The sequence below is a fragment of the Macaca mulatta genome, chromosome 2 (assembly GCF_049350105.2).
Source record: "Macaca mulatta isolate MMU2019108-1 chromosome 2, T2T-MMU8v2.0, whole genome shotgun sequence".
Lineage (NCBI taxonomy): Eukaryota > Metazoa > Chordata > Mammalia > Primates > Cercopithecidae > Macaca > Macaca mulatta.
The window spans coordinates 37,590,012-37,614,941 of record NC_133407.1 but is presented as its reverse complement, the minus strand read 5'-3'; the positions used below and the strand labels follow the sequence as shown (position 1 = coordinate 37,614,941).

At 39.4% G+C, this 24,930-nt stretch overlaps 1 protein-coding gene across 50 annotated transcripts in view; it reads right to left on the bottom strand.

Annotated features, from left to right (window-relative positions):
* CEP63 (centrosomal protein 63) overlaps positions 1–24,930 on the bottom strand; it is a 126,263-nt gene that overhangs the window by 40,770 nt on the left and 60,563 nt on the right. For 12 of the 50 annotated variants that reach the window (XM_015132102.3, XM_015132109.3, XM_077991496.1 and 9 more), the window contains 9 exons: positions 24,555–24,788; positions 24,109–24,248; positions 22,919–23,056; positions 21,189–21,303; positions 20,108–20,305; positions 18,086–18,172; positions 14,107–14,312; positions 13,026–13,305; positions 7,471–11,113 (listed from right to left, as the gene is read on the bottom strand). In XM_015132102.3, coding sequence (XP_014987588.1) covers positions 10,955–11,113; positions 13,026–13,305; positions 14,107–14,312; positions 18,086–18,172; positions 20,108–20,305; positions 21,189–21,303; positions 22,919–23,056; positions 24,109–24,248; positions 24,555–24,788 — 1,557 coding nt within the window. In that variant the 3' untranslated portion in view covers positions 7,471–10,954. Of the gene's footprint in view, positions 1–7,470; positions 11,114–13,025; positions 13,306–14,106; positions 14,313–18,085; positions 18,173–20,107; positions 20,306–21,188; positions 21,304–22,918; positions 23,057–24,108; positions 24,249–24,554; positions 24,789–24,930 lie in introns of those variants that run through there. The other 38 variants (XM_077991510.1, XM_077991514.1, XM_077991511.1 and 35 more) reach the window with 9 other exon arrangements.

The window sequence follows — 24,930 nt, the reverse complement described above, 5'->3', positions numbered from 1 at the left end:
AACAACCCCATTAAAAAGTGAGCAAAAGAGATGAACAGACACTTCTCAAAAGAAGACATATAAGCAGTCAACAAACATATGAAAAAATGCTCAACATCGCTAATCATCAGAGAAATGCAAATCAAAACCATACTGAGACACCATCTCACATCAGTCAGAATGGCTATTATCAAAAAGTCAAAAAAACAACAGATGCTGGTGAGGTTGCAGAGAAAAGGGAATGCTTTATACACTGTTGGTGGGAATGTAAATTAGTACAGCCACTGTGAAAAACAGTTTGGAGATTTCTCAATGAACTTAAAACAGAACTACCATTTGACCCAGCAATTCCATTACTGGGTATATACACAAAAGAAAATAAATCATTCTACCAAAAAGACACATAAACTCATATGTTCAGCATTATACCATTCACAATAACAAAGACACAGAATCAACCCAGGTGCCCATCAGTAGTGGATTGGATAAAGAAAATGTGCTACATACACACCATGGAATACTACACGGCCATAGAAAAGAACAAAATCATGTCCTTTGCAGCAACATGGATGCAGCTAGAGGCCATCATCCTAAGCAAGATAAGGCAGGAACAGAAAACCAAATACTGTATGTTCTCTCTTACAAGTGAGAGCTAGACATTGTATCCAATGGACATAAAGATGGCAACAATAGACACTGGGGATAGAAAGACAAAGAAGGGAGGGGAGAAAGTGTTGAAAAACTACCTATTGGGTACTACGCTCACTACCTGGGTATTGGGATCATTCATATCCCAAACCTCAGCATCATGCAGTACACCCATATAACAAACCTGCACATGCACCCCTTGAATTTCAAATAAAAGTTGAAAATATTTTTTTAAAAAAGACTAAGTTCTTAGAGTCATGATTGACATTAAGCACAAATACTGCCCCCTGTAAACAATGGAATGTTCACAGGGAACCAACATGACCGGCATGAGATAAAACATAAGTAAGCCTCTAAATTCTTAACCTGGAGTCCACAGACACTTCCCAAGGGATCCAAGGATACAATTTAGGGCTCCGTGAACTTGGGTGGGAAAAACTGACATCCTTACTTTCAATAACCTCTGACTGAAATGTACTTTTCTTCCATTATGAGTATAAGCCACAGTGCTAGCAGTACCCATAGCTTTATTCCAATAGAAATCACAGATACTTTCATAGCTCATTACAATTGTCATGGACATCTTAAAACATTACTTTCATGCGTCCCCACTTCAAAAGCATGATAGGTGATATGCCTGCCACTCAGTCTCGTTATTTAATGCATTAACCGGAGAAATGCATATAATACTACATCACAAATTTGTTTTTTCTTAGGTTTTCATAACTAAATGATGATGTAATTTATTTTCCTTTTAATGATTTGTATCTTATTTTATGCACTTAGTCATTATTCTGAGGGGTCCATAGGCTCCTCAACTCTGCCAGAGGCGTTCCTGACACACAGAAGGTAAAGAACCTCTAATTACCTAAGCCACCAGTTCCCATTCCATTGGGGAGCAACAGAGGAGGCTGAGGCAAGATCATTGCCAGTGGGAGGGAGAGAGGGCTCTCCTAATCACATTCAGAGGCTGACCTGGCTCTGGGGAATTTGACTTGCCATTTTCCATTCTGTTTTGGCACATTCTTAAAAAACACTTGGTGTGATTTGGTTGTGTCTCTGCCAAAATCTCATCTTAAATTCCCACATGTTGTGGGAGGGACCCAGTGAGAGGTGGTTGAATCATAGGGGCAGGTCTTTCTCATGCTGTTCTCGTGATGGTGAATAAGTCTCAAGAGATCTGATTATTTTAACAAGGGGAGTTTCTCTGCACAGTTTCTCTTTTTGCCTGCTGCCCTCCATGTAAGATGTGACTTGCTCCTTCTTGCCTTCTGCCATGATTGTGAGGCTTCCCCAGCCACATAGAACTGTAAGTCCATTACACCTCTTCTGTAAATCACCCAGTCTTTATCAGCAGCATGAAAGCAGACTAATACAGTAAACTGGTACCAGTAGAGTAGGGTGTTGCTGAAAAGATACCTGAAAATGTGGAAGCGACTTTGGAACTGGGTAGCAGGCAGAGGTTGAAACAGTTTGGAGGGCTCAGAAGACAGGAAAATGTGGGAAAGTTTGGAACTTCCTAGAGACTTGTTGAATGGCTTTGACCAAAATGCTGGTAACTATATGGACAATGAAATCCAGGCTGATCTGGTCTCAGATGGAGATGAGGAACTTGTTGGGAACTGGAGCAAAGGTGACTCTTGCTATGTTTTAGCAGAGACTGGAAACATTTTGCCCTTATCCCAGAGATTTGTGGAACTTTGAACTTGAGGGAGATGATTTAGGGCATCTGGCAGAGGAAATTTCTAAGCAGCAAAGCATTCAACAGGTGACTTGGGTGTGTTAAAAGCATTCAGTTTAAAATGAGAAACAGAGCATAAAAGTTTGCAAAATTTGCAACCTGACAATGCACTAGAACAGCAAATCCCATTTTCTGAGGAGAAATTCAAGCCAGCTGCAGAAATTTGCATAAGTAATGAGAAGCCAAATGTTAATCCCCAAGACAATGGGGAAAGTGTCTCCAGGGCATTTCAGAGGTCTTCACAGCAGCCTCTCCCATCACAGGGCTGGAGACCTAGGAAGAAAAAATGGTTTCACAGGCCGGGACTAGGGTCCCCATGCTGTGTGCAGCCTAGGAACTTGGTGCCTTGTGTCCTAGCCACTCTAGTTGTGGCAGAAAGGGCCAACAAAGAGCTCAGGCCATGGCTTCAGAGGGTGCAAGTCCCAAACCTTGGCAGATTCCATGTTGTGTTGGTCCTGCAGGTGTGCAGAAGACAAGAACTAAGGTTTGTGAACCTCCACCTAGATTTCAGAGGATGTACAGAAATGCTTACATGCCCAGGCATAAGTTTGCTGCAGAGGTGGGGTCTTCATGCAGAACCTCTGCTAGGGCAGTGCAAAAGGGAAATGTGGGATCAGAGCCCCCACAGAGTCCCCACTAGAGTACTGCCTGGTGGAACTGTGCTAAGAGGGCCATTGTCCTCCAGACCCCAAAATGGTAGATCCACCAACAGCTTGCACCGTGCACCTGGAAAAGCCACAGACTCTCAATGCCAGTCCATGAAAGCAGCTGGGAGAGAGGCTGTACCGTGCAAAGCCACAGGAGTGGAGCTGTGCAAGACCATGGGAAGCCACCTTTCATATCAGCGTGACCTGGATGTGAGACATGGGGTCAAAATAGATCATTTTGGAGCTTTAAGATTTGACTGCCCTTCTGGATTTCGGACTTGCATGCAGCCTGTAGCCCCTTGTTTTAGCCAATTTCTCCCATTTGAAATGGGTATAGTTACCCAATGCCTGTACCCCTATTGTATTTGAGAAATAACTCACTTTCAATTTTACAGGCTTATAGGCTCAGATTTGCCTTATCTCAGATGAGACTTTGGACTATGGACTTTTGAGTTAATGCTAAAAAAAAGTTAAGACTTTGGGAGACTGTTAGGAAGGCATGATTGGTTTTGAAATGTGAGGACATGAGATATGGGAGAGGTCAGGGGTGGAATTATGTGGTTTGCCTGGGTCCCCACCCACATTTCACCGGAATTCCCACGTGTTATGGGAGGAATCGGGTGGAAGGTGGTTGAATCATGGTGGCAGGTCTTTCTCATGTTGTTCTCGTGATGGTGAATAAGTTTCACAAGATCTGATGGTTTCAAAAAGGGGAGTTTCTCTGCACAGGATCTTTATGCCTGCTGCCCTCCATGTAAGATGTGACTTGCTCCTCCTTGCCTTCTGCCATGATTGTGAGGTTTCCCGAGCCACATGGAACTGTAAGTCTATTACACCTCTTTCTTTCGTAAATCACCCAGTCTCAGGTATGTCTTTATCAGCAGCATGAAAATGGACAAATAAAGCACTTAAAACACTTCAAATATTTTGAATCTCTGGAAAACAGCTTGAGAAATGTGGATTTAAGGAATGACTTTGCCTGGGGAAGAGTCTGGAATTGCTTGGTGTTGTTAAACAATGTGTTAATGTTAAACCTTTTTGGAGCAAAATAAACAAATCAGGTGATGCCTTCTTAGTCTACAAGTCATAGCTCATGCAGGAGGTGGCAGGTTGAACATATCAGCAATCTGGAACCTTACCCGTCCTTTGCTCATGGTCCAGAATTTATTAGTATGAACAGGCTACTGCTGGGGTTCCATGCTGGGCTGAGGGGCCTGTCTTCCAGAAGAGGGGATCCCTGGAGAAGCACTGAGCTCCTACCCCAGCCACTGCCCTATTGGGTTACACAGGGACCTGCAGGGTTGCAGTGCATGCTACTGCTGGGACCAAGGGCTGTGCTTGCCTGTGGCTGAAGAAACTAACTGGGAGATAGCACTTGTGGTCTTGTTTATTGTATTTCATTTAAGTTGGGGATCAAAAACACATGTCCTAGATTGCAGAAAAGTCAGAGACTGGTGGGCTGTTTGGGTTTATGCTATACATCAACGGCAAGACAAATCCAAGAGCTGACCCACTGAGAGGCCCCCACTGCCTCCCAAAGCCAGTGCCACAGAAATCAGGACAGCTCTGGGAACTGGGGATTAGCCCATCCACACTGGATGCCTGTCAAAGGGATAGCCACTCCAGAAAGACTAGTTTCAAAGCGTATCTTAGCTGATCTGTTTCTCACAGCCAAAGAAATAAAGTAGGTTTAGGTAAAGTACTTGGCTTTTCTTTCTCTACTTTGCCCAGTCATGCTTGTAGAGATACTGAGGGACTTGCTAAGCAGTCTTAGGGCAAAACTTCAATATGCTCACATTTCCACATCAGTGGTCTGTAACCCTCTCTAAAGTGTTCTGTAAACAGTCTTCCTCTAAGCACTGAGGTTAGTGCCAAGCATTCCTGCCACTTCTCCTTAGAACACACTTAGCCAAGACACTGCCTGGCTGATGAGTGGCCTTTGCTGCCTGCACCCTCACCTAGCAGGCAGCAGCACCAAGACTGAACTCCCACCTGGAGGAGCAGGAACCCCTGCGGTGTGCAGGTCCCTGGCTTTCTGCCCCACAATATTGCACAGTGCAGAGCCGCCCCACACCACAAGTGATGCTTGACAGAGCTTGATCATCCACTCTCTCCAACAAAGGTACCACTGTTACTCCTGAATGTGAACTGAGAGTTGAAAATAGAAAACTTTAGAATAGCTTGTGTTGTATGTGAAGTGATATTTCCTTAATATAAACTTGATATTTTTAAGGAGCTGCCATGCATCAGAGGTTTTTTTTTTTTTTTTTGGTAACAGTTAAGATATAATTTACATAGTATATAATTCACTCATTTAAAGTACACGATTTAGTTGTTTTTAGTTGTTATATTCAGATTTGTGCAACCATCACAATCAATTTTAGAACATTTTCATAATCTCAAAAAGAAACCCCATACCCTTTAGTCTTCACCTCCCAATCCTATCCCCATTCCCCACTCCAACCTTCTGCCAACCCCTAGCAACTACCAATCTACTTTCTGTCTCTATAGATTTGTCTATACTGGGCAATTCATATAAATGGAATCATACAATATGTGATTTTTGTTTGTTTGTTTTCTTCCTGTCTTCAAGGTTCATCCATGCTGTGGCATCAGTAGTACAATAATACTTCATTCCTTTCTGTTCCCAAATAACATTCCATTACATAGATATACATTTTGTTTATCCATTCATCAGTGATGGATATTTAGGTTGCTTCCACTTTGGTGCTATCGTGAATAATATTGCTAAGATCATTTGTGTACAACTTTTTGTATGGATATGTTTTCATTTTTCTCGGTCATAGATGTAGGATTGGTATTGCTGGGTAATATGGTTAACTCTTTTTGAGGAACTGCCAAACTGTCTTCCAGAGTGACTGCACTATTTTATTTTACATTCCCACAGCAAATATGAGTGTTCTAATTTCTCCATATCATCTTCAACACTTGTGATTGTCCATCTTTTTTATAGTGGGTGTGTAATGGTATCTCATTTTGATTTTGATTTGCATTTCTCTGATGACTAATGATGTTGAACATCTTTTCATTTGCTTATTAGCCATCTGTGTATCTTTAGAGAAATGTCTATTCCAATCTTTTATCCATTTTTGAACTGAATTGTCTTGTTATTATTGAAAAACTTAAATTTTGAATGAGTATTCAACTGCACTTTAAAATTCAGCCCCGGAAGACATTTTATGTCTCTCCCCAGGAAACGGGATACCATTCTGGGAGAACTCTAGTCCCTAAAGCTATGGTTTTTAATCTCTTTTTGATTCACAGACACCTTCAAGATTCTAATGAAAATTATGAATCTTCTCCCCAGAAAAATGCACACATGCACATTTTTTGCATTTAACATTATTAATATATTATTAACATTAATAAATGTTTTGCATTTAATACCAAGGAGTTCTAGACCTTCCCCCATCAACTACTGCCTTACGTTCTTTTTGTAAGAGGAGTGCAAAAGTTCTTCTGATTGGATGATTGTCAAATAATTGAACCTGGCCTTAATGGGCAACATAAAATTCTCAACTTCTAGTTCCTCACAGAGAGAAAAAAAGACATGTGAACTGTATTGTCTGAATTATCAAAACTGCACCGTGGAGAAATATCTTTTACAAAAGATTGGTTTAAAGCAGTCCATCATCCCTCTAAATTTTCCCTTTCCAGGCCATGAGAGCTTTTACACCATCATGTTTGGAGCCCTCTCAGAACAGTTTCCTCTGAATTTGGAAGTCAGCCTTATGCCATCAACCCACAGTGAAGCACACTGTAGGGGGAGCTGTGCAGATTATTATTACCAGTTATGAAAATGTTGGACTTCTCTTCTGGATGCTCACACACTTTACAAAACGCTTATTCAAACATGGAGAAAAAAACTGTGCTTTTCTTAAGTCTATGATTTTTTTTTTTTAATCTTATGAGTACCATAAAACTTTTAGGTAAATGTTTTCTTCTCTGCTTTTCCCCATCTGAAGCTCAGAGGTAACTTGGCTGCCTTCCTCTGGCAACTGAACCGGGTAACTAGATTCATTCGGTACTGGACTCGAGTGTTCTGAAAACAGAAAATCATCACCCACAGTTTACCAGGTGTTATGTGTATGTAAGACAGAGAAGGTAAGAATTGTTTGGGTTTAAGCAGATGTCATAGAAACACAGAGTGCTGTAGTATTTTTTCTACACTTGTTGAGATCAAATGAGGCTGCAAGGGAAGGTAACGTCCAGCCCACAGTGGGAAGTTAACTTTGCCCTCTTCAGCTAAAATCTGCATAGGAATACAGATGAAAATTCATTGGGAATCCAGGACAAGAGGAATGAGATGACTTGCCCAATAAAACATTATCTGTAAACACCAAAAGTAGACTACTGGTCCCTAATCTTTTCATCTCATTTGGGTACCCTGATCTCTGAGATTTTGGAAAATGTGTGTTAAGACACTAACTCAGATTTAGTCTTGACACATTTTAATATTTGGTATTAATATATCTTTTTGAAAAATGAAGGTGAGACATTAAATTACAGTTGAATTTTCTGACAAATTTGGATAACCCATTAATTACTAAATACTTCAGCTTTAAAAAACAGTACAAATTTAAGGAAATACATAGTACCTCATGATTCCTTAAGTATTTCTCGTGACTACAGAGTCTGTCATTGTTCCTCCTAGTCAACACGTAGTACAAACATCTCAGAAACGGGTTGCAGTCTACAGATTTTAAGCTGAAGCTTGGGACTGTCTAAAAGTAAAAATCTCCTGAATATAATAGCAATGCACATAGCTACAGTATTTTTAGAAAATCTGCAAAGCCCTTTCAGATACATATTTTCAGTAAATGTTCTCGACGCCATTAGATATTATTTCGGTTTTACTGATAAATACAATGAAGATTTGAACAGTAGTGATTTTCATCCACCCAGTATTTGCTTAGGATGTTACGTGTTAGGCAGCATGCTGACTGAGGATGTAGGCAGGACCTAGCCCCTGAGAGACAGAAATCAAAGAGGATAGCACAGTCTGGTCGCGGCCACACACAGGGTGCTGTGAGAGCAATGAGGAGAAACGTTCCCTGATGTGGGTCAGGGTATAGGGGAAAGCTTTGCCAAGCCAGATAAAGTAGCCAAGTAAATGGGGAGTTTCAAGAGCACATGACAGGGTATGGGAAGAGGAGGCAAACTGAAGGACAGCATGCACACCAACACGAAAGAAATGATGTGGTGCACCTCAGGAATGGCATTTTCCATTGGTTCGAACTAGCTGAGCCTCTCCTAAGTGCTGGGCTTGTGCCGGGTAATGGGGATCCCACCATGAACCAGATAAGCAAAGTCCTTGCCCTCAAGGAGTTTTAATTCTAACAGCAGAAATAGACAATACAAACATAAATCAAGTAATGAAATGATTTCAGATAGTGGTGGGCACTATGAAGGAAATAACGCAGGCCAATGAGCTAGAGAAATGGGGAGAAGCAGGTTTGGGAGGCAGCAGTCAAAGAAGGCTTGCTCATGAGAAGATGCCAGAGTGCAGGCCTGCAAGGGGAAAATGCCAATCACAGGTGAGGTAAGAGAAAGGGAATATTCAGGGTAAACTGCAAGTCAAAGACCCTAAGAGGTTAAAGCTTGTTGTACTCAAAAAACAGAAAGGAGGACAGCATGGGTGGAGCACAGTAAAGGATGATGCAACGGGAGATTAGGCCCAGATTATTGAGGCCCTGTAGGCTATATTAATTCATTTGGATTTTATTCTGAGTGGAGTAAGAAGCCTTGGGACTGGGCACAGTGGCTCACGCCTATAACCCAGCACCTTAGGAAGCTGAGGCAGGTGGATCACTTGAGGTCAGGAGTTCGAGGCCAGCCTGACCAATATCGTGAAACCCTGTTCCTACTAAAAATACAAAAATTAGCTGGGCCTGGTGGCATGCACCTGTAATCTCAGCTACTCGGGAGGCTAAGGCAGGAGAATCACTTGAGCCCGGGAGGCAGAGATTGCAGTGAGCCGAGATCCTGCCATTGTACTGCAGCCTGGGCAACACAGTGAAACTCCATCTCAGTCAAAAAAAAGAGAAGCCTTGGAAGAGTCTAAAGGGAAGCAGTGGTGACACTGTTTCATTTACTTTTCTAAAGGATAACTCCAGAAGTTCCCTGAATTATTGGTGTGAGTAGTATCAGTTAGGCTACTGCCAGAATCAGGGTGAGAGAGAAGTAGTCTGGATCAGGTGGTAGAAGTGCAGGAGGGAAATGGTTGGGTCTGAGATAAGATTCTGGGGGAAGATTCAGGACCTCCCAAATGACTGGATATGCAGACGTGGGTAAGGAAGGAATTATCAGCAACTCCTAGGAACAGGCAAACATAATGCTGTGTCCTGATATGGAATCTTAGCAAGAGGGAGAATAAAGAGTTCTCTCTTGGAAACAAGATGTTTGTCAGACATCCAAGTGAAGACATCGCATAAGCAGCTAGGTATCTAAGACAGCAGCTCCGGGAGAGGTCAAGATTAGTAATAAATGTAAGGGTCACTGGCCTATAAGTGGCATTAAGAGCTTGAGATTGGAATGGAAACTTCTAGGGAAGAGAATGCTGAGGGAGAAAACCCATGACAGAGCTCCAGGGGGCCCTCTGACTTACAGGTTAGAAGAGGAAAAGCCATGAGATGGAGTGGAGGATGAGGTAGAGATGAAACCAGAAGTTCCAGGTCTTAGAAGCCAAGAGAGAGTCCAGCTGTGCTGAATGATGCTCAGACGGTGATTAGGTCACTGGTGAACTCAAGAGCAAGAAAGCAGTCTGGGGATGGAAATGGTGGTGGAGAGGGTTAGGAAGAGAACTACGGTGGGGCGAGGTGAGAAACTGGAAAGAGTCACTGCAGACACCTCTTTTCAGAAGTGTTTGGGTGAAGGGAAGCAAATAAACATACAGAGCAGTACATAGAGAGGTATAAAAAAATGAGTTTTTTTTTAAAAAGGGGAAATAACAGGATGTTTTATGCTAATGGGAAAGATCCACTAGAGAAAGAGGATTCACAGGGGCCATACCCTTAAGGTGGCAAGTACACTACACTGACCTGTCTCATCTGTAACTGCACAATCTAGTTCCTTTGCTAGATCTATTTCCTGTGATTCTCAGATGCTGGCATCTTTCAGGGCCCCAAACCCAGCCTCCTGCTCCCCTCTCTCTCCACAGCCTCCCTGGTGGATCTTATCAACTCCCATGATTTCAAATGCTTCTGGCATATCAACATCCAGATCTTTATCTCCCATCTAAACTTGTCCTCAGCAGTGCAGACGCTGAACATTTATTTCCAATGGATATTCCATGGGCACCACGCACGAAAGCCAGTCCCTTGCCCTCCCTGCCTCTCTCCTCTGCATAAGTGCTGAGCAAGAGAGGACTGCTTGCTAAGGTTCTTTAGCCTACCCCGCTTATTCACTGCCAGCCTGACTTTACACACCACCAGCCCCTTGGCTAAGAGGGGCTACCAGCCTAGTAAATAACCAGCCCAGTTGGATGGCAAAACCAGTCTATCAATCCAGGTAAGTTTGACCCCTAAATCCATGCTTCTACACATTTCCCTTAAAGAAAGTTCCTGCAGTTACTTTATTTTCAACATGTATCATAAAATCCTTCTTTCAATTAGTACACAGCTATTCACATTTAAGTCAGCAAGATAAGTATCACTTTATGATAATACATATTCATATGAGAAAAAAGTCTAGCAAAGTGGTTTATTCTCACAACTTATCACTGGAGGAAGTCCTTCAAACAAACTAGTGCAGAGAAAATGCCTATCAAAAGTATTGGTTTTTCAGCTTTCTTCACCACTGCTTTAGATGTATCATTTTTATAATTTTATCTCTTCATGTTTTTAAAGAGCTGCTACTTCAGATGACAGTAACTCTTTGGTGTTTATTTTTATTTCCAAGATTGTGATTTTTTAAGAGGCTACTTTAAGGCTGTGAATTGTCTCACTGTCTTTTCACTCTCTCTTTTTAGTTCTTCAATATGGGCATCCAAGCGCTCTAGAATGTGATGAGACCTCAGTTCCTCCTCTTCCAAAAATCTAGTAGCTATTGAACCAAGGGGAGAAACAGGCAAGGAACACTGGAAGAGAGACAAATTTTGACATGTGTAAATAAGTAGAATATTATATTTCTAAGACACACTGTTCATGACATTTTCTAACTAGCAATATTAAAAGCTGATTGTTTTCCTTTGAAGAGACTTTTTTGGTTTTCATCCTAATAAGAGCAATAAAAGAACAAAACTCAGTAAATTCTGTAAAAATTAACACAGATCTGTCCCTTTCTGACCCAAGTTGTAATCATGTAAAGTATCATATATTAGTTATTGGTCTGAAGAACGTTTCAGTTTAGACTTATATATCCTTCCATAGTTAATGCCTATTATTTCAAACTCACTTTAAAAACCTGAGTATGTCACTTTCATTTTAAAGCACAGACAATTTAACAAAAATAAATTAGATGCCAGCTAAAATCAATATTTTTTCTCCTCCAAATTTTCAGTCCACAGTCCCTTATCTGAAACCCTTGAGGCTAGCGATGTTTCAGAATTCTGATTTTTAGAAAGGTAGTACAGAACATATGCCATATGCAGTCAATACTCATTCACAACAGCAGTCGTATTCTATAAAGTCACCCAGAACACTGAATTAGCAAACACAGAATTTTTGGCCCAGGGAAATATACACATACAACAAATACACACACACACATACACACACCCCACACAGAGAGTACAATCCTAAATCCTAGAACAACTCATTCTGGTGGATTCTGTATTTTTTATTTCACATGAGAGACATGAGGATCAGAAGTGGTAACTCTCCTGAGGCCGCCCCACTAACTGGTGCCGAGGCTGGAATTCAGACTCTACTCATTCCTCTGTCTGGCATGGAGCTGAGCTTCTTCCCTACACTGCGCTGTCCCATCCATCTCCACCCTCTGGTGGAGATGCCTACTTCAACCTTGGCTTAGATTGTGCAAGTCGGCACTCAAATTTTTGGCCACTCTGTATATGTCCACGAATGACTGTGGAAGTGCTCTGCGCATACTGATTTGGGAGTTATAAAGCTGAGGGAGTAGACAAATTCACAGATACAGAATCTGTGAATAATGAGGATCAACTGTATTACCCCAGTGGAGTCTGAGGGAACATCCCATAACCAAACACATTGATATTTCTGAAGCAAAACACATGGATATTCACACTAAGTGGAACAGAGAAAGTCTATACAAATTAACACATCAGTTCAGGCCAGGGAAAGTTTTGGTGCCAAAATAATTTTGCTGCTAAACTTAGGAAGAAAGTGAAGTGAGGACTTATTTTGAAAAATAAAAGAAAACCTTTCCATGGATTTGGTGGCACATTAATAAGTCAAAAATACTGCACTTTCATGGCTATACAGCTGCAGCTGGTGATAGGAAATGAAGGGCCCATGGCAAGTGCTTTGGTGCAGAAGGCAAAAAGATGGTGCAGGCTGCACAGCAATGGAAGGAGCAAGGGACCGGCATGGTGTCCAAGGCACATTCTGCTCTGAGGGCCACCATCTGTGACACCCAAGCCATGCTCTGCACACATCAGAGGCACACACTTCCTCCACCTCTGAACTCCCTTTCTCCTTTCCAGCAGCTTCTCTTTTCTTCCTTCACTGCCTGTGCCTCAGGACTATGTTGGCATCCAGAGACATTTCTTGAACTAACCATTCCAGAAGAAAATTGAGCATCTCTTAAAAGGGCAGGAAGGGAATTTCCAATAAGTGTTAAAGACAAATGAATAACTATAACACATTTCAGAACATTTTGAAAAGTAGTCTTGGCTGAAAGTCTCTTCACAAGCAAAAACTGTATGACAGGGATATACCTGAGAATAATGAAGAGTACTTATGATAAAAGAACCAGTAAGGAAAAAAAAAATCACCCTCTTCACCCTTAAAATAAAAAATAAAATCAAACTAAAAAACTAATAAATTAATAAGATCAGAAAGTTTCCATACCGAAGACATAAACTCTTCTTGGTCATTCATACTCTCAGACACAGTGTCAGAAAAATTGGCTTCATTTGTATCTAGCGCTGAAGGCAAAGAGTGACTTTTACACAGAGAGTAGGAAGTCAAAGACCTGGTGGAGCTGCAAGGGCTGATTTGAGGACTCAGGGGGCTTAGCACCCTAGACATGGGGTCTATACTATCCGACGCTTGTCCTCTTGGAGAATGAAGACCTGTTTTGTAGTGCTCAGTCTTTATTCCATCATGTCTGTGCTGGCCATGGGTTGGCCTGGATGGTAGATTAGAAAACAAAACAAATAAAAAATTGTAGCAACTTTTCTTTCTCCAACAGAAATGTAGGAAATTTGCTTAAGCCAACAGCCTAATTAATAAGGCTAGAATTTACAAAATGAGCAATCTACTGAGATCAGGTGTTCTTTCATTCATTCAGGTCCCAAATATCCAATCCCCACTACCAGGTCCCTGCCCTCACACACTTATGGTATAGCAAGAAAGACAAACAAGCTGCCAGGTAATCTAGTGTGGTTAGTGCTGGGACAGGAGAAGTGCTGTGCACCTAAGAAGGCACCTAACCTCACTAGAGGGTTGGGCTGGTGTAGGAGTAGAGGTGAGCGTGTCAGCGAAGGCTTTGGGTAAGAAAACATGTAAGCCATATAGTATGAGCTGAAGCCAGGTGGCTTTTCACTGAATGCTTATTTCTTATGGTAACAGCCTATAACAAACTGACTAAAAACACAAAGGAAGCTGTTTATAAAAAGCCATATTCTACTTCTTATGGGCAAATGGGGTTGAAGAGGTGGAAGGCAGCATGAAAAGTCTCAGGTAATACACATGTTGTTTACACTGACATCCAGAGTGTACAAAACACAAGCTTTAATGAAAACGCTATACACCTCCCCCACCAAATTTTTAACATGATCATGGCTTTCCTTGTGTACACTATCCTTCAGAATTAAACATGGAGTCCTTTGATGAAGATTTAATTTCTGTAAGTCAGAAATTATTCTCAAAGAAATGAGAATTATATTGTACCAATACACATTTTAAATAAACTTTTAAGAAATTTTACTTGAACTCTGTATTCTTGAACTCAGTTGTTCTTCTGTGTGTTGGTTTAAAGATCCTGTCATTTTGTTTTTTGCACATCTGAGTAGAAATCTCCAGCTGAGATTTGGTATTCATCAAATCTTTCTGTAGTTGTTGATTTTCAGACACTAATTTATTTAATGCCTCAATATAATTCTCCTGGAGATCTGCTAGTGAAATCTCTTTTGCCTAATAAAAAAGAATACTAGAGTCACTTAATCTATACGAGAATACTTGTGATCTGTGATACTGCTGGTTGGAAATTTCAGTATTTTTTAGTTGTAAGTAGTTAATCTATGGCTTTAATTTAGAAAAAGTGAAGATTTGTTTTTAGGCCTCTAAGACTAACAGAGATAAAGAATTCTTCAAGTAAATGCTGGTGAAATGCTAGAACCACAATGGGCTTCCTTGTGTGGCAAGGAATTCCAAGGAGGTGGAGGAAGGATGGAACCAGGATGGAGGAAAGTTGTAAGAGGGAATCAGAAACAGGGAAAAAGAAGGAAAATAGCGGCCATGTTTCTTCTGCAAGAAGGTGAAGGTTGAATAGCCCCAGAATACCAGTGGAAGAAAACAGAGACCTAGTTCAAGGAAAGAAATTTGAACAAAAAGTTCTAAGAAAAAAATCTGGCTGGCAGGGACTTTAAAATAAATACTCTCTAATATTAAACACTTTTCTACAACTTTGATATCTACTCATATATAAATTTGGACATGATAAGGCAGGATTCAAGTACATAGTGGGAATTACTATTGCGATCTGGTATCATATATTTGATTGCTTTTCAATTCGAGGTGTTTCCTGGTAAGACACTACTTGAAAAAATGGTAGTCTGGGTGATTTTTTTTCTGATGACAAAATGTTTTAATTAGTATTATGCAAAGTTATGGTAATCTTTGGAGTTTAATACCATGGTTAGCTTGGTCTTTTCTGCAAAAAAAAAAAAAAAAAAAAAATTCTGAAAGTAAGCTCGTCAAGAGTGGTCTAACAAACATAATTTTCCTAACAAAAACATAAACTTTAAAATATATCTGTGAACTATCTGTGTACAAGTAGTGACTAAGAGCTACAAAATCTTTCAACAAGTTGTAAATGCCAGATAAAATACCAGAGAAGAACATCTGCAGGACATATGAGTTAAAATGAAACTATTATCAGTTTTTAAAACATGGTAAATAATGTATTTTATCAGAGCTGTTGCTTTCATTACTAAGATAATTAGGTAATTTATTAAAATAGACATTTAACCCAAACATTCATTTGTACCAGTAACTTCAGCTTTCTACATGGTAAAATGCAAAAGGGCACTTTCTAATAATTATTCTTCATAATATGTACAACATATTCACACTGTATGTAATTTCAAAACTAGAGAAAGCTTAAACTGCTGATACGGTTTTCACCAGTTTGATGTCTGATGTCATTAAACATACTTAATAAAAAATGATGATGCTTACCTTTGTTCAGGTATGTTTTAAAAATTTCTCTAAGTTATTATTTTATAAACAATTACTATAGATAAATGAATATGAAAGGTGATATGAAAACTGAGTAGCAAGCACACATCTAGCTGTGTAAAGAAAGAACAGTATTACCACTATTATTGACAGCTGGAAGTTTCAGGAGAAATTAAGCTGAACAGCATCTCTGGTCATGGTCTGGCTAAAGTTCCCCAAGAGTTCTCAATTCTTAAATATGAACAGATAATCACTGCATAAGAGTCTCTCAATCAAGTACTGCCGAAACCTAAGCCTTTACAGAATTCTGTGGTGTAAATCAGTTTAGTTCTTAGAGTTCTCCACTACTAGCTTAATACTGGCTTTATTAGGGGATATGAAGTTCCCTCCCTCCCTTCCTTCCTTCCCATCTTCCCCCTTATAAAATGTTTAGCTATTGTCTCCTCTCCTATTATTCCCAACCTTGTGGATTTGTGCTTTAAAAATAAATCCTTTCATGATAGTTTTAGAGGGATTTGAGGATACAGCAAGATCAGATGAGTGTTTTCACCTGCCACCTTCCATGACAGCGTAATATTCATAAAATCACAAATTAACCACTGAAATAAATATTTAGTTTACTTCAAAATTTTGGACATTGCAAACAATACTGCAATGACCATTTTATGCACATTTGCTCCTAGAGAATGGTTTCTAAGGGAATGTAAAAAAATTAACACCATTCTGAAAACAATTCAGCAATGACTATCAAAATCAGAAACACACATGACCCAGGAATTTAGAGGCTATACGTATTTACGCATTTGAGGGATATTGCTAAGCTGTCCTCTAGAAAGGCCATATCAATTCACTTTCTCATTGACAGTGCAATCAATCTGTTTCCTTACATCTTTCTAACATTGGCTATATATTAGTTTTTAAAGGTTATTATCAAACCAATTAGTAAAAGAATGTCTATTTATTTTGCTTTATTAGAGAGGTTGAACAGTTTTCTTTGTTTACTAGATATTTATATTAATTCTATGAGGTATCTATTTACATCCTTTGCCTATTTTTCTACTGGATTATCTTTTCCTTATTATCTTTGTAGGGAATTTTTATGTATTAATAATTTACATTAACCTTTTGTCTGATTATAAATTGTTTTCTCCCTATTAGCCTTTTTTAATAGGGCCTTTTACCTTCCAGAAACTTCACATTTTTATGTTGTAAAATCCTCTATGACTTCATGATGTTTAGAGAATCTTACCCTTCTGAAAGATTACAAAAATAGTCCCCCGTTTTTCCAGTTGAAATAAGGTACTCTACAATAGTCTTTTTGCACATTCTTCCACCCCAGTATCCACAATCCTGGATTGTGAAATTAGAACTTTTCAGAGCAAATAGGGAGCACCTTGGAATTATATATCTTTTTGGAGGAATACTCTCTGGAAATCCAGGAAAAAAGCATTTATACAATTTTCAGACATTTGACCTACACCAAGAAAAGATGGGTCAGAATAGATGAGTCATTTCACAAATTATAGGAACTTTGTAACAAAACAGTTAAAAGAGCATCTATACTGTAACTCACTGTTGGCTAATCATGTTCTCTCTGGTTTCACAGAAGCTTGTATGCATTTCTTACCCTTGCTACTAGATTACTCTAGTCTCCTAAAGGCTAGAGTAATTTGAGTGATTGCAGCTGATCCAAAATCTCTCTTAAAGGCAAGAATGCTATCTTATTTATCCTGTGTTCATTATAGCACCTACTAAAAGTCCTTGAATATAAAAGATTCTAAAATATTTTACTATGTGAATATCTTGCAGAAAAAAAATTAAAGCTAAATTAAAGACAATATACTTTCTAAAAAGATAACATAAACATAATAATCATTAACGATAATAATAAAAATACCACCATCTAGCATGTATTGCATACTTACTAAGTGCCAGGTACTATGCTAAGTCCTTAATATACATTCTTCCAACTAAGAACACAGACTGTAGGTATATTTTATCACATACATAATATAAAAAAAAACCTTCATGGCCGGGCATGGTGGCTCACGCCTGTAATCCCAGCACTTTGGGAGGCTGAGGCAGGCAGATCACCTGAGGTCGGGAGTTCGAGACCAGCCTGACCAATATGGAGAAACCCCATCTCTACTGAAAATACAAAATCAGTCGGGTGTAGTGGCGCTTGCCTGTAATCCCAGTTACTCAGGAGGCTAAGGCAGGAGCATCGCTTGAACCCGGGAGGTGGAGGTTGAGCCAAGATCACGCCATTGCACTCCAGCCTGGGTAACAAGAGCAAAACCCCATCTCAAACAAACAAAAACCCTTCCTGCTGCTGGAGTGGAGAGTCATATTTTGCTCACTTCCAGCATTTTGCCTTCATTTCCTTGAGAAAATTTCTGCAAAAGGATCTAAGTTGATCTTAACTCTCTGTTTATAATGTTAATATTTACAAAGTAATTTTTTTTAAGGCATGGATAGTAGAAAAACTTAAGTTTCTATTTATGTACCTCATGTAAACCCAATTCGAATTTCATCACCATTTCAGAAAGATGACGATTTTCTAATTTGAGTGACTCCAGCTGATCCAAAATCTCCTGAAAAGGGGAAAGCAGAAAAAAATAAATATAACATGTAAATCAAATGCATCTTACAAAATTTTCCACATGGAATTTTCATTAGGCTAAGTCATATTCTTCATTTATATATAAACATATATAAATATACATATATATATGGACTTTCTAAAAAGATTTATAAGGTGTTATTAAGCTGAATGAACATGAATGGGATGAAGATATCATTCTAATAGGATAAATCAGGTGATAAAGCAGCAAAGTTTCAATTCACTGGTAAATCCCTTAAATCCCTACCCATTCTCCTGTGTTGGACTCCTCCAACTTGGCTTCTACCTGCAACGTCACATGGAATTGTACTTTATTCACAAAATAATAACTTATTTTCAGTTCTCATTCCCCTTAGCTTTTGTGCTTAACCATTCCCATTTGAAAATATTCCTTCTGGCCGGGCGCGGTGGCTCACCCAGCACTTTGGGAGGCCGAGATGGGCGGATCACAAGGTCAGGAGATCGAGACCATCCTGGCTAACACGGTGAAACCCCGTCTCTACTAAAAATACAAAAAAAAAAATTAGCCGGGAGTGGTGGCAGGCGCCTGTAGTACCAGCTACTCGGGAGGCTGAGGCAGGAGAATGGCGTGAACCCAGGAGGCGGAGCTCGCAGTGAGCCGAGATCGCGCCACTGCACTCCAGCCTGGGCAACAGAGTGAGACTCCGTCTCAAAAAAAAAAAAAAAAAGAAAATATTCCTTCTTTCCTTGGCTTGGCAAAAACTATCTGATTTTCCTCCTCACTGCTCCCTTTTTTTAAGCTTCATTCCAACATCTTTTACACGCTAAATGAGAAGTATCCTAAGTTTGGTTTCAGTCACTTCTCTTTTTATGCTATGCTTTCTCACTATAATCATTAAGTCTCTCAGGGGGTTTCAAATGTCACCATGAAGAAAGGACAGCCACAGCTAAATACCTAATCCTGATTTTAATCTTTAACTCCAGGCCTTCTGTGGAAATGACTATTATCCACACAAAATTCCAGCCTTTATTCCAAACAAATGTGTTAAACCAAAGTCCTCTCCACCAGTTTCCCCAGTCTGTGTACTTTTCACACAAATTCATTATCCTTCGCCAAACTAGATCCCTGTCTTTTCTCTATTTAATTAAAGAGCATCACTTTCCATCAGTTGCCTAAGCTTAAATCCTGTGGAACACCATTTCTTAACTCTGCCTACCTCACCCTCCCTGCCAATCAAATACAATGCCCAGTCATTTTTACCAGCCCAGTATCTCCAGAATTCATCCATTTATCTCTCCCTCCCTTACCCACTGCTCAGGCCACCATCTTACCACTGTAACAGCATCTGGGTGCTCTGTCTCCCTGTTTATTCTCCATTTAAAGACCACTGAATTTTACTCCTGCTTGTGGCCACTGCCTACTGACCTCAAGGTCACAGTATAACTCCTTTATGTGGCTAACAGAGCCTTTCAGCAGCCAGTCTCTGCTTTCCAGTCTCATACCTTCCACTCATCCCACGTGTACTCTAGTTTCAACCACAGCAAGCGTGTTTCAACCACAGCAAGCGTGTTCTACTATCTCTTAGAGACCTCTGTATTTTCCTGTGCCTGAAATACTTTTCCTTCCCCTCACCCAGCTCGCTCCTAACTTAGCTTTGCTATCACACCTTCTGGAAGGCCTTTGCAGCGAGTGGTCTAGATTCAGGCTGCTTGTGATCTCTAGTGACTCTCATCATACACCACTGATATAGTCACTTTACTTGTCTGTGTCTACTCTCACCTCTGCACCACCCTCACTAAACTCTCTGTTAACCAGCATACCCTCAGCTCAAAGCAGGTATCTAATAAAAATTCACTGAATTAAATATTATGAAAATTATGTCTTTAATCAATTCCATCTTTAAAACAAATTTCAAATTTAAAAAAGTTTTTGTTCAGGCTTCACCTTATGCTCTACTGCTTTTTCTTCTGCCTTTTGAATCTCTGCTTTGAGTCGCTTTTCCATGTCTGAGGAAGAACCTTTGGTGGAAGCAATAGAGATATCTCGCTGATGTAACTCCTGAGTTAGATGGGAGATTTCCATCTTCATTCCTTCTAGTGCAGAACTGTAACTTTGTTCACCCTGTAAAATCTGTTCTTTCAACTATAAAGAAAGCAGAAAAGAAAGCACCAAAAGAGAAAGCATTTAGATAGAATAATATGTTACCAGCTAATAAAATAAAAGCTTACCTTATCTCAAGACATTAAATTTCTCCTGAATTAAATCTGCAGAAAAATTAGCAATTTACCAAGTTGCATATCTGTACTGAAGGTCAGGTGGTTATACCTACAATCATTTATTATACCTCAAAACAGGGAGAGATGGGTTATTCAAGTGCTGAGGACCACAATCAAGGTCCATGCACACTATTTAGAGGACAGTACTTGTGACCTTCATTCTTTTTTTTAGTTGTGAATCTAAAAGTTTTGCTCATATGGTATCTTGGTCCACAGGATAACAAACAGAAAGAACAAGAGGAAGAAACAAGCGAGAAGTAATCTTCAAGAAGTAACAAAAAATACAAAACAACAAATAGGACAGTTAGGACCCACTCATATAGACACAAACAGCTCTGCATACCTCAATAGCTGACAAGGATACCAACCACATCACAGCACAGGAGACAATCCATAAATACTATGTTTAGGCAATAAGAAAATATTAAATGACAGTTCATATTTTTTTGCAAACACTAAGTGTATGTCTTTTAGAAAACTTTTCATTAAAACATGTTTAAAATAAAGTTTTTAAGTTCAAAGGGAACAGCCTTCAATTATCTTAAAAATATTTATTGGGCATCGGGGGGATGCCAGAGAAAGAAGGCACTTTCCCTATGCACATTCCACGTACTCTTCCACTCCTAAATATCAAGTGGCCCCTTGAACTACATTTTTCTCTCATTAAAAATAACCCCTATAATCTCCAAACCCACAGCTCAGTCCATAAACACATACAATTTTGCAATCCTAGGTATGCATATTTTTACCTTCTTAATCTCTGCTCTGTATTCATTGTTATGTGCTTCCATCCTCTTTAATTCTTCGTATTTTTCCATTAGTTCTTGACTCAGCTGTTTACATGTTGCACTCACAGATTCCAAACTGTATGACAAAAATAAGATCCCATATTTAAAACAAAACCAAAATCCCGAAACCTATAAATTGGACTATATAATTTACATTCTTGATGTCCAAAAAATATTCAGCCAATATCTTAAACATCACATCACTCATTTAAATATTACTAAAAAGCCAATCAATAAAAAAACTGTGATAAAAATGTAAATTGTTGTCCCAATGTCAAAAATAATAAACTTAATTTTAGTCAAATGGAAGAGTACACATATACTTCAATGATAACAAAGATTATCTCAAGTACTCCAAGTATTCCAAAAGGAATAAAGCAGAAAATATGTGTGTGTATGTATGTTTGTGCATTTAACATGTAGATAAAAGAAAATACTTACTGGTTTCCAAAACCAGAAATAAATGTAAAAACAAAAAATGTATTACTTAAAGATAACTTAAAAAGTGTAAAATGATATTTCTCTTGTTGTTTGCCTAAAGGTTAACAGTTCATGTTAAAAGTAATTTTATCTTTTACATACAGAAAATGCCAGTGTACAAATGATAATGAGTCATGTGTTTAAAACAAAATATCACACTCTTCCCAATCCAAAAGTTGAGAGGTATGAAAAACCAAAAAAAAAATTATAAGTACGACAATGACAAGAGTTTAGGTAGGTATGGTATAGCATTAGTCAGGATTCAATTAACACCCAAGGAAGTAACACCACCACAGCAGAACAAAAAGGAGGATCACCGTGTGTCAACTGTTACCCCTTCCTACCCTGCTTCCAAGGTGGCAGGGAGGACAACCTAAGTGAAGGGCTGCTAAACAGGTGAAAGGTAAAGAAGTAGAGTCAGTATAGACAATTCTTTTGAAGAATTTGGTCTTAAAGAGAAGTACAGAAATGTGGAAGTAACTTGACGGAGATATAGGATTAAGGGATGGTTTTTCCCCCAGATGGGTGACGTTATAGCATATTTTATACCAGTGGATATAATTCAGCGGAGAGAAAGAACTTGATGATGTAGAAAAGAAAGGATATAACTACAGAAAAAGGACACAAGTGGAGTAGTTGGTCTTAGAAGTGCAGAAAGGCACAGGTGTGGGAAGACTGGTAGTTTTGATGACAGAAAGATTAAGAAGTTCTCCTTTAATTGCTGCTGTCTTCTCAATGAAATAAGAACTTAGGGCAGGGCGTGGTGGCTCACACCTGTAATCTCAGCACTTTGGGACGCTGAGGCGGGTAGATCACCTGAGGTCAGGAGTTCAAGACCAGCCTGGCCAACATGGTGAAACCCTGTCTCTACAAAAATACAAAAATTAGCCAGGCGTGGTGGCGCACGCCTGTAATCTCAGCTACTTGGAAGGCTGGGGAGGAAGAATCGCTTGAACCGGGAGGCAGAGGTTGCAGTGAGCCGAGATCGTGCCATTGCACTCCAGCCTGGGTGAAAGAGTGGGACTCCATCTCAAAAAAAAAAAAAAGAAAAGGAAAAAAAAAAGAAACAAGAACTCAGGCAGTTTGTGGATGCTAGAAAAAAATCTTATTTTTTTCACTATGACTACTATATTCATTTACTTTATCAATATGATGATCAAAAATTCATTTTAACAACTTGAAATTTTTGAAATGTGTGTATAATTATGTACCTGCCTTCAAGACGAGTCACCTCTGCCTGCAGAAGTTCCTCACTAGTATGGGTAAAATTCAACTGCGAGAGCACACTGTCTAAGTCCCCCTGCCCTTGAGAGGTGTACTTCTTTTCTGCCAGAGATTCTTCCCGTAGCCTATGGAAAGACATATGATGACTGTTAAGGCCTTTATCTCTGCAAACACAAACAATGCACATCTAGTTTGTGTTTCCCAACCATTTTTGATAAACTCTTTGGAACTCTTCAGTTTGTCTCCTGCTTTATAAAAAGAATATTGGGAGAGGAAAGACAGTCAAGAGATGCTAAAAGTTATAAAAGCAGCAATTTACTCCCTTCTTAACTGGGATTTGGCCTATTTTTCAAGGGAAAAAGACAAAATGACAAAATCACTTCAGTGACACTTGAAACCTTGTACCAAAAAAACTGAAAAGTTACAGGAGAATTCTGGCAAAAATAAAAATGTACACCAGACTTACATCAAGCAAGAGGGTTAGCCCAATGGCTGGCTGCTATTATTGATAAGCAGCTACTAATCACCACCTACTCCACCAAGAAAGTGAGGCCTCCAGGAGACGTGAATGACAATTCCCTGCATGTTTGGATTTTCCCAAAGCATGCAAACTGACCTTGGCTTCTAACTTTCTAAACATGAGAGTCTCTGTTAGGGACCCAAACTGGTGGCAGAAGAAAATTAACCACACAAAATTTTATAACACTTTAAAAACCTAACTCAGAAGTTAAAGCCAATTAAGAAAATCCACAATACGATCAAACATAAAATTATGAATATGCAATATTAAAACCAGTGCTTGGACGGGCGTGGCAGCTCACACCTGTAATCCCAACACTTTGGGAGGCCGAGGTGGGCAGATCACCTGAGGTCAGGAGTTCAAGACCAGCCTAGCCAACATGATGAATGGCCATCTCTAAAAATACAAAATACTAGCCAGGTATGGTGGCGTGCACCTGTAGTCCCAACTACTTGGGAGGCTGAGGCTGAAGAATCGCTTGAACCTGAGAGGTGGAGGTTGCAGTGAGCTGAGATTGTACCACTGCACTCCAGTCTGGGCAACAGAAGGAGACTATCTGAAAACAAAATAAAAATAAAATAAAAATAAAAATAAGCCTAGTGCTTAATGCCTAGCCATTAAGTGGCTAAGATGAATACTATTTAAGATTAAATTGACCTTATAGCTTCTACAGCATGTTGAGTGTCAGTTGCCTTTACTTTTTCTTGTAACTTCTCCTTTTGCATTCTTCCCTCATGGATGAGATTTTCTTGAGACTGAAGAGCTGCCCTTAATTCTCTCTTTTCTTCCTGCAGAGCCTGCGAAAAAGTCAAATATGATTGTAATTTTCCTTCAATTCTTTTTTCTTCCTGCAGAACCTGCAAAATACCCAGAAATTTCTAAGCCAGCTATTATTACAATTTTTCTATTTCATAAGAAGCCAGGAAGTCAGACTATAAGTTATGTAACAGTCACAATATTAACAAAACTATCAATATCTGATCCATCATTTATAAAGCAGGGAAGAAAGTATAGATTGTAGAACCTAGTTCTAGCTTAATAACACTCTCTTATAAAACACACATACACACGCTTCCCCCAATTACAGTGATTTTAAAACAGACCTCTAATAGTTTTTCAGATTCCCTCAATTTTTCTTCTTTTTGCTGCTGCTCCTGCAGGACAGTCATACTGGTTCCAACCAAGTCATTGACCCTCATGGTGAGGCGCTCTATTTCCAACTCATTGGCACAGATAGTGTCATTGGCCCGCTCCAGTTTACTGCTTAAGTGTTGAATTTCTGATTGGCTGGAAAGTTCCACAGACTCTAATTTCTGTTTCCGATTGGCGAGCTGAGCCTAGAAACACAGACTATCAATCAATAGATAAAAGGGAAATTATAAAATAATCAATGAATAAGACTAAAATGAAACTATTATTTCCATAGAAGCATAAAGCACTGGCTCACTAAAATATATATACATTGAGAAGGGGTAAGAA